The 10,104-nt window shown below is 40.6% G+C and overlaps 1 protein-coding gene across 1 annotated transcript; it reads left to right on the top strand.

Annotated features, from left to right (window-relative positions):
* The first annotated feature begins 528 nt into the window (after positions 1-528).
* LOC310952690 (OX-2 membrane glycoprotein) lies at positions 529-9,731 on the top strand. The gene is made up of 7 exons (XM_083921368.1): positions 529-697; positions 1,296-1,409; positions 1,506-1,826; positions 3,226-3,555; positions 5,826-6,110; positions 6,533-6,634; positions 7,899-9,731. The coding sequence occupies exons 2-7, from the start codon at positions 1,328-1,330 to the stop codon at positions 7,904-7,906; spliced, it is 1,128 nt and encodes a 375-aa protein (XP_083777494.1). The 5' UTR covers positions 529-697; positions 1,296-1,327; the 3' UTR covers positions 7,907-9,731.
* The last annotated feature ends 373 nt before the right edge of the window (positions 9,732-10,104 follow it).

Raw genomic sequence — 10,104 nt, 5'->3', positions numbered from 1 at the left:
TATGAGTGGTGGAGTCCTACACGAAAAAAGCATTTTCTGTTCAAGTGATAATATTTTTAGTTATGTTTTGATTATTTCACCTGATAGAGCTGTTATCTGTGAGATAATTGGCACTACCCAAGTACACTAGCCTACAGGGCTACGTAGGCCTACCTACAATAAGATTTTGCTAACATCTTTCATGCATTGAAGGTAAAGTTGAAAATGAAAGTTGCAGGGCTTAGTGGCCTATAATGCACTATTTTATCCTGCAATGCAACATGAGCCTGGCTTTTCCTGATGCCATATTTATCCACAATGAAAACATAATTAACAAAACAATTACTCCAAGCTACTTTTTAAAGCATAGAAACGGGAGTCGTGGAATCAAACATTCACACAACCCTGCACCTGCCCCACAGAGCAATACACATAGAGTGACGTTAGAGGGCGCTGTGAGCCAACCTGCACTGTGGCTTTGCGTGCACTGAGATCTCCACACTGCATCCAATGAGCTGAAGTTTGGAGCTGCCGCCGGCTGGTGTTCATTGTGCTGCTGGTGCGCACAATAGAAAACACACGGAGGAGTAAAAATAGTTCCTCGCTCGGTTTGGAGTGATGTTCCAAAAGATTGTTGGGTCATAGGACGAGCAAAATGTTGCAGAGTTAGAACGATTTCTACTGGAGTCTTCTACCTTTTGCATTAGGATAAGTAGAGGTGAGTGTGCCAAACAAGAAGGCTATAATGTATATGACAGGGAATAGAAAATATATATATGTCAGATCATTTAGTTCTCGTAGTAGTGATTAAATACAGAGTATTTCATGAAGTAAAAAAAAAAAGGGGAATTTTATATTATGTTATGTTATTACTGTGTATCTTCGCTGTGTACTTGTAATGTTTTTGTTTTTGTTTATGTATTAAGTTCATTGCAAGTCGCTGTGTTTAACTTGAAGAATCGGTGAAGTCCGTAATGTGGCAGGAAAAAATCTGTTAAAATGTTTCAAAAGCTCTGATAACATGTGGACCAAGAATAACTCATTTCTGATCTATTTATCATATGAACATACACTTGTAGACTTTTTCCCCCGAGTTGCATCCTATTGACCGGTTTTCTGGATGTTGTTATGCGATTAAAAGTGTTGGACAGCATTTGGCGAACACATGAGTTGAGTTGGCTCTGTGAGTAGGGAAAATTAAGCTCTTCAGATTGCTTTCTGTATCCCTGCTGGGTCACCAGTTGTAGTAATGATAGGAGTGTTTGAGTTCATGTTGGGCTGACTACGATAACTTGTGAATTTTCTCCACATCTCAGTACTGCTGTTCCTCCTCCCTGTTAAATGAGCGATGAAGAAGATGATGATCCAGGCCACCTGTACGAAAGGTCTGCAGGTGTGTTTACTCCTACTGATGGTGGGAAGACTTCAGGGTGAGTCTGCCATGCTAAAAAGACATGGGAAAACTTAAATAGATAACTCAAGTCACACCAAATGTTGATGCTTTCTGATACTGGTAAATGTTTCAGGCAGGGTGACAGCACCTGAGCGCCTGGCAGCTCCAGTGGAGAAGCCCTTCACTTTGACTTGCAGCGTTTCACGGGACCGAGGTGAGTCTCTGAGGCAGGTGCGTTGGCTGGATGGTCAGAATCAAACCCTGCTGAGCTACCAACCAGGCAACAGAGACAGCGTGAGTGGACAGCAGTATGTGGAGCTCGCCTCCTCTCCGAAAGACTCCTCGTCTATCACCATCCGCAGGGTGGGCTTCCGCGATGAGGGCTGCTACACCTGCATCTTTGACATGCATCCTTCTGGATCAAAGCAGGGACAGACGTGCCTCACTGTCACCTGTGAGTAAGCCCATTAATGATGGATTGATGTTAAGAAACTGTTGTCATTTCTGAGAATAGAAGAACAGCTGTGTTACAGTATTAACAAGATGTATATCTATTCCAGAGAGTCCATAGTATCGATGTGGTGGCTGTAGTTCAGCTTCATGCAGTGTGATGTATAGATATATAAATTACCTTTCCTGTCATCTTAATATTGTTGACTCTAAAAACGAGCTGCTGGCCTGTTCAAGAACTTGAAATGCAGCGATGAGGCAAACACATCCAGATGTGGCTCTCTGATAAATTCAACCTTGACAGAGATTTAGAAGATAAATGAGTTTCTTTAGCTCATGCTACAACCCAGTAAGTGACTCTGCTATTAAGACACAGTTATTAAGGTCATGAACCTGAACCTGCAGGTAGGAGAAGCTTCCGTGTGAGGCCAGGTTTAGTTATGCTCATGGTGACTAAACACACAGAAGGGAGCCAGATCTCACCCTTACATATAAGCTGAGGAGTTCAGAATCAGATTCCTGAATCAGATCTGCTCTCTGTTTGATACAGCAGCCGTACCATTTACATCAATCCATTTTTTAGCTTGAATTTGAGAAGTTTGTTTGAGTAATTGTTTAACAAAAAGTAGCAATACCAACAGTGGCGGATTCAGGCTGTCCGAGGGGCAGGGGCAAAAAAAGGAATAAAAACGGTACCAGCTGCATCATTTTTGCTCAACTCTATGTTTTCCCGAGAGGGCACATTTTTCTCTGTAGGTTTACCTTATAGGACATTGTTCTCAAGTTGTATCTACCACAGGGGCATCGGAGGGGGCACTTTTGCACCAAGCATTAAGAGGGGAAACTATATTGCCAACAGTTTGTTGACACCTCTGTAGCACTTTTCCCACTGTGGAAGATATCTCGGTGTCAGTCTGAAGCATAATTTGGAGGCCGCCGTGGCCCGTTTTTCCCACTCTTCCACTCATAATTTTATAACAACATTATGTGATTGTGGCATAAGTGATTTTGGATTCTCGCCCTTTGCACCCGCCCTTTAAAATAATAACAAAACGAACTCTCCAGTAGACTCCAGGGAAAGTTACTCCTCCCTACAACCTCAGTATCAACCTGCTATGGGGATTTACAGAGGAAATATGAACACAGATGTCCCTAAGCACCCCTAACCTCTGAACACAAGTTGACAAGCCTGTTGAGGCTCAGCCATCATGTTAATAAAGAGCTCTGGAATGAGGGCTCGTTTTTTAAGCAGAAACAGCTGTTCCAGGTTCCAGTGACTGGTTTCTGTTTGGGTGCCTCATATTTCTGAATATATATATATATATATATATATATATATATATACCTGTATAAATGTATACATGCCCTGTTATTTTCCTTATCTTTTCTTTTTTTACTTCCAGCACAAGTCACCGTTGAAAGTAACAAGACAGCAGTGAATGGCAAGAAGGCCTCCCTCTCGTGCTCCTACGGTTTACCTGAAAAGGTGCAGCAGATCATATGGAGACACACTTCTGCACAAGGAGACTCCACAGAGGTGGCCTCCTTTGCAAAGCGGAGCGACCCCATGATAGAGCCACCGTTCCAAGGGAGAGTCTGGCTGAGTGCCTCCCTGTCCGACAGTCAGCTCACCATCCAGCCCGTTACTATCCAGGACGAGGGCTGCTACACCTGCCTGTACAACACACATCCTGACGGGCCGAAGAGCTCCACGGTTTGCCTCGCCACCTATGGTAAGCATCATCTTCCCAACCCACCATTATTCATGATTATTTTGTGTTACATTTCCTAAAATAATAGACCATCCAGAAACAGAACAGAACACAAAAGGAAAGCCCTTCTCAGTTATATACAATATCTACTAAATAATTACACATGCTCTCATTCCCATATGAGTGCTGAAATAGTTATTCGTCGCTGTAATCATTCCTCCTGTTAATACTTGCTGTGAAGTTCTTCCCAGTTCAACTCAAATGTTCATAATTCAAGTGCAAAAAATCTTTCTTAAAAGAATAGTTTGGGGATCATTTGTCAGTTTTTGTGATCTCCTTTCACTGGAAGTGTCCACCTGTAGCCTGTAGGTAGCACTACATGCAATTTCCCAGGGTCAACAAAGTTATTAGAAGTATTACTGAATGTCTGTTCATAATTAAACGCCACATTTTATGGCAATCCATCAAATGTACATATTTCACTTTTTGGACCCGTTTCACAAGTGTTGGGCCAATACACTGACCCAGATTTTCATCTTTAAAAGTCATGCTGCAAAAATGGCTAAAAACCTTACATTTAGGGCAGATGAATACATGTGTTTGCTAATGTTATTGTTGCTATTACAGTCATCTGTCTTTTTCAGGTTTCTTTACTATAATGTCATTTATGTGTTCACTCACTGGCATAATTGTTCTCTTCTAAAGAAAAATAAGGGGGCACATTTTTACATTTGTGAGTGAATATGTCCTACAGTAGGTGTTAAAGTGTGAAGACAGCATCTTGTGGGAAAAAATGAAGGACTCAGACATGTGTGCGAGCGCAAAGAGCCTCAACTTAGACTTTGTGTCTGCAGGGAAGACAGGTACCCCTGGGATTTAGACAGGAATGTTGCCCTTTTCTTCCAGATTGTAGCTACTGAATGTCTTCATGATATAGCGAGGCTAAGATGTCGGCTGATTTGTTAGCACACAAACACAGAACAGTGTGTCTATGTGAAGAATGGACCGTTCGAAAGAATGATGGAGGCAGGGAGTGAGGTTCTGATGCATGACTGTGTCAGTGTTTGCAGCACACAGTGATTCCTTCTATGCTTTGTCTCTCTCTCTTTGCTCATTTTCTCCCGTTCCCTTTCTCTCACAGTTATCTCAACAAACAGATGTGCTTTTGTTTGAAATTGAACTGTACAGTACAGTAGGTTTTTCTAGCAGTGAAGCACGATTAGCATTAATGTTATGTTTTTCTCTTGCAACTGCTGCCAACAATCTTCCCCTCTCATCCCATCCCGGATGATGTGATGTGCACCCTCCTTTACACCCACTCACACATACTGTCCATGAACAGTGATAGCTAATGCACATGATCTAACAACAATTTACAACTGGACTAAGTCATAAAAATCGAATGTGTCTTCAAAATGTTTAAGAATTAAATTTACAAAGCCACAAAATATCATTGAATTTCTAAATTTCTAAAAAAAAAATAAAAAAAATATTCAGTTTAAGTCAATTTTTTATATATTTATCAATGCATCAAATGACAATGTGAAAGTGAGGTCACAAGTAGTGATGAACCTACAGGAAATTCTCACCTGAATCTGTAGCTACCTTTGGCTTTACGGAGCTTTTGTGAGAATTATAGTGAAATAAAACTGTGGAATTTAATTTGAGATGAGAGTCAAATTTTACACCAGGTCATTATGGTTTGGATTGTTGTAAAGATTGTTGTGGTTTGACCCGCCCCAAAAATCTGATATAATCCTGAGCGATGGTGGGTGTCGGTAAAAGTTCTCCACCTAGAACTCTGAGAAGGCACTGAAACTATGAGGGCTAAATATCTGTGGCTGAATGTGTTCTTGCCAACAAAAATGTTCTCTGTTCCAGTACATCACATTCCTCGTTCAACCTTGAGAACAGAGAATTGAAAACAGCCAGAGATTTACTTATGGATCTTAAGAGTACAGGAATTCACATGCCTTACCTGATCCAAGGGCTTCAAGTCTTTACCCAGGAATCATCTTAGCAATTTACCCAAAGACATCTTGAAGTTATTTAAATACAAACTAAACTAAAATCTGAATTTCAGCCAATTTCTGGGTTAAAATAATACATTTCATATGCCAGATCTCCTCAGTATTTGATCATTTCTTGCTTGTGTATTTTACACACAGCACAAGAGAACTAAGGAAGAATAATTCATATTTTGGCACAGTGGAGTTCATATGTGCCCTGTACCCAAATATGAGCTAGTTTTTGTGTAAATGTGTTCTGTCTTTTTCATTTGTTTCTCCCAGTGCTGCCCAAACCTCAGGTGAGCTACAAGACCATCTCTCCAGGTGTGATCGAAGCCAACTGCACCTCAGTGTCGCGCCCCCCGACGGAGATAGTGTGGAACGTGGAGAGGGATAACCGCACCATGGGCCCCCCGGTGACAACACAGCTCCCACAGAGCGATGGGACCACGCTAGTCATCAGTACGCTGACCGTCCAATCAGGGCTGCTGAAAGACGTGTCCATCAAATGCTTGGTGCACCACAAAGGGCTTGAGTCACCGATTGCTGTATCCATGAACACTAAAAGTGAGTTGTATACTGTATATAGATTGTTCTGCATTGTGACTTTTATTTGACAATACCTGAAAATCTCTGTTAGATCAAAATGTTGTTCTGTTAAATTAAACCTATTGGGACATAAGCGTAATATGCGCAACTTCAGTGTGCTGGTAATCTTTAGTTGACCTTGGTTTCATGGGTCAGGAGTGCACACATTATAGAAATAAGACTGTAACACCATAGATCAAATGTCAAATCTAATCGTTGATGGTTCATAAAAGGGGAGCAGTGTCCAGACTAGCACAGGCCTCATAGTACACAGACACACATACCAACACGTCATGGTATCTAATGTGGTTTCTGTAAGCTAAGATTTATACACTGTAGTTTACATAGATATAAAAAAGATAATAAACTGTTGATCAGCTCTCTGATTTTCTTCCTCCTAGTTGGGACGGCTCTCACCATCCTCATCTCAGTGACCACAGTGGCTGCCCTGTTGGTCTTGTCCCTCTGCTTCTGCCTTTGGAAGTGTTTTTTGCACAAGGAAGGTGAGATCATGTTTGTTAGTGTCAAGCTTTATATCAAGAATGACGGGAAAACAAATTATCTTATCATGGCATCTGCATGGTGTTTAGGCCATTAAGATACAGATGGGCAGAAGAAAGTTTGGGAAAATGTCTACAGCCCGGGTTAGCAACCTTAGACATGCATGGCATCGTTGGCACGCGGTAGCTTAACCACTGACACACAAGTAAGTGTGCAAGAGAGTTTTTTGGAAATATATTGAAGTGCTCTCTCATCTGCTTGCCAAATGACCTCTTTCACAGACATTGGCAGATGATTGACCCATTCACCATGCACATTTTACATAGACTGGCACTTCTCTGCCTCTGATTGGCTAGTACTTGTTGCCTTGTTCATAGAATGCTGCGCTGGTGGGGGTGGGGGTAACACAGCTGGAGCGGGCTCGGTAGATGATGAAAGGCTTACGTAATGTTAACATGGTACACTGATTAACAAGAAAATGTAAATGACACTTCATATCAATAAGGTCGCAGAGCCCTGGTCGAGAGATTTACATTCACGCTACCGTCATTCCCGTAAGAAGTAATTTTGACTGGGCTGAAGCAGAGCTTAAACTCTTGTCTTAATAGACAGAACAACTGAAACAGGATCTGAAGTGATGAGTTATGTTACACACCTAATCTTTAACAGCATACAGCATATAAGCTGACTGGATCCTACTTTCATTTTTTTTCCACACACCTTGCTATATGGTAAAATACAAATTACAAACGTCCAGTATTACTTGGAAATGTCACTCTTTTTGTGGCTTTCTGGGATTTTTATTTATTTACTTATGCATTTTTTGAGCACTGTTACAAAAGTGAGTTAAATTAAATTTTATGCTTTTGTGGCAAAAAAAGGAATTGATGCGCCACGTGCCTGGAGACAATACTCTTCTTCCATTCGCTCACAGAAAATCTCTAACTAACAATACTCTTAGAACTGTGTGATCCAGACCTCTTCACTCCAGATTGTGTCAAAGCTCAGACAATGTACACAGTATACAGATTTTTTTAATTTTTTTATAAACAAAGCTTACCAGTATGAATCTAGCTACTGACCCGCAGCTGTGATATTTCTATATATGTCTCTTCTCAGACCCTCATTACTAGCATTGTCATGCTGTCATAGCTGAACCAAGTCAGATACAAAATCATATTTTCCTTCCTTTTTTGTTTTATTTTATAATGCAATCTTCCATTTTGTGTAAAATGCTTCTCCTCATTCTCATCTATTTCTTTTCAGCTGATTGAGCTCTCAGATGAGACCAGAGGCAGTACTCCTCAGAGCCGACCTTGCAGCATTGTTTCCCTTCATTATATTCATCATCGTCGTCGTCATCATCATCATCATCATCATCATCATCATCATCATCTTGGTACAGAGGGAATATGTTCTGACTCACTTCTATAGGATGTCAATACAATCCTATCTGTGAATGCCAACTGTACGACATTCATCTCTGCTCTTCTGCCTCTTCGTCTGACTCTCCAGGCTGTCCTCACATGAAGTCATTGAGGAAATGTTGAGCAGAACTTTTTTGCCCCTCTCTGGCTCTGTAATTGATTGAGTCTATGGCCACACTCCCCCCAACAAACTGTTGAGTAACATTTGTTAAAAACTAGACTGCCCAGCCGTTTTAGGAAATGATTTGGCCTTTTTTCATGCTGAAATATATCCATGCCATTTATTTAAAGATTCAAATACTAATGCCAAAAACACCAAGTAGCTGTGAAGCGCGGCCTGCGTTGAGCTGCCATGCACGTTTCTATGAAAAGCAGTGTTTAACTGTTTGTGTCCAGAAAATACCCTCAGCCAATCAGTAAACACAGTTTGTAACTACTGTGATGTGTTGACCTATGTTGAAGAAGAATTTCTCACTGCTTGAAATACATGAACACAGCTGCAGGAAAATTTAGTAATTGCAGCGAGCGGCGCTTTGCAGCTGCTAAGTGTGTTTTTGGCGTAGCTCCACAGCCAAGCCAGTATTGTAGAGAAGGACTAATGCTTTGATATTTTTAGAATTTATATGGGATTTTTGTCAATAGGAAAAATACAGAATATGGCCAGCCTTATCCTTTAAATAACATATGTAATTGGAACCATTAAGTGAGCATTATTTCTTGTACCTCAGCCCAAGGCCTTCAAGGTCACTTGTGTGTATTGTTAAAGCTGGGTGGGGTCTTTATTTGTTCACCTAGGAGGGCTACATACTTATGTCTTTTTTGTGTAATATATATTGCAAACTTTTCTACATGTTTCCAAGCCTGTTATTGTTGTGAGTGTGTGTGTGTGTGTGTGTGTGTGTGTGTGTGTGTGTGTGTGTGTGTGTGTGTGTGTGTGTGTGTGTGTGTGTGTGTGTGTGTGTGTGAGAGAGATAGAGAGGGAGAGAGAGAGAGAGAGAGAGTGTTTGTGTGCATATTTGTTAGAAGTTAAATTCCACAGTCTGTTAGCTTGAATCAATTCGCTGAAGAAGTAACACTGAAACCTTTTTGGTGCCCCTGAAAGGAATGCATGTCTTGCTGCCGTGCAGAGTCGGGAGAGTTCATGTTTGTGAAGATGTGAGTGTGAGTTTACAGGTTGGGCTGTGGAGAGTTCTGCGTGTTCTTCAAAAAAACTAAAACCATGCATTCTCATATTTGTATCACAAATTGTACATCAAATTTAATGTTGTGAGGCTCTTTGGATATATTATGTTTTCACGTGTACAGGGGCATTTAAATGGCATGCTTCATGCTGAAATAATCTTGTATATCAAAGCATATGATATGAATTTGTCAACATGCAGTTTATCAAACAATTTATTTCACACAAATTGCTTCAATCAGGCACATCACATTCCTCACCATTAATGGTTAACGGAGTTTAGGCAGCATTCCTACTTTTGCTATATGTATACAACACTTATTATGAGCTCCGAACTTACATAAGTATAACTCTGTGGTTGCAGAACATTTGTTAAAATCAAATGGAAATATTACCATATAGTATTCAGCCTGTGCAGAGCAACTACAGTCCCGTAAAAGAAGAAGAAAATATGAAATGATGCATTATGACCAACTATGTCAAGTTGATGTAATGAATGCAACAAATAGAATAATAAAAATATTTAAAAAAAATGATGCATTGAATGTGCCAGTCTTTCAGCTTTTTCAGCTCATCTTTGCACAGAGAAAAACATGAAAGTCATTTCTGATGTGCCAAACCTTGCTGCCAGATGCTCATTTTTGAGGCCTTTTCCATCCCAAACCAGATGGTTTATGATGGATCTCATGGAGCAAAAACAACCAACACATGTTCTGCACACAGTCTCACTCACAGCGCCTGCAGCACATGCCAGCGATGTATTCATAAGCTCATGGATAATATACAGTGTTTATTAATTCTGTTAGATATATGTTTGTTTTTAACTCAGCACTTATACAACCATTCACCTACAGTGTGTGTGTAT

This window comes from Echiichthys vipera, assembly GCF_963691815.1.
Source record: "Echiichthys vipera genome assembly, chromosome: 10".
Taxonomy (NCBI): domain Eukaryota; kingdom Metazoa; phylum Chordata; class Actinopteri; order Perciformes; family Trachinidae; genus Echiichthys; species Echiichthys vipera.
The sequence above is the reverse complement of the archived record's forward strand: the minus strand, read 5'-3'. Positions and strand labels throughout refer to the sequence as shown.

What these genes read in the sequence shown, in the direction of transcription:
- LOC310952690 (XM_083921368.1), top strand. Translation starts at nt 1,328, where the DNA reads ATGAAGAAGATGATGATCCAGGCCACCTGTACGAAAGGTCTGCAGGTG. An exon ending in GGTTTGCCTCGCCACCTATG is followed by an intron (nt 3,556 to 5,825) that starts GTAAGCATCATC and finishes TGTTTCTCCCAG; the next exon opens with TGCTGCCCAAACCTCAGGTG. An exon ending in TGTATCCATGAACACTAAAA is followed by an intron (nt 6,111 to 6,532) that starts GTGAGTTGTATA and finishes TCTTCCTCCTAG; the next exon opens with TTGGGACGGCTCTCACCATC.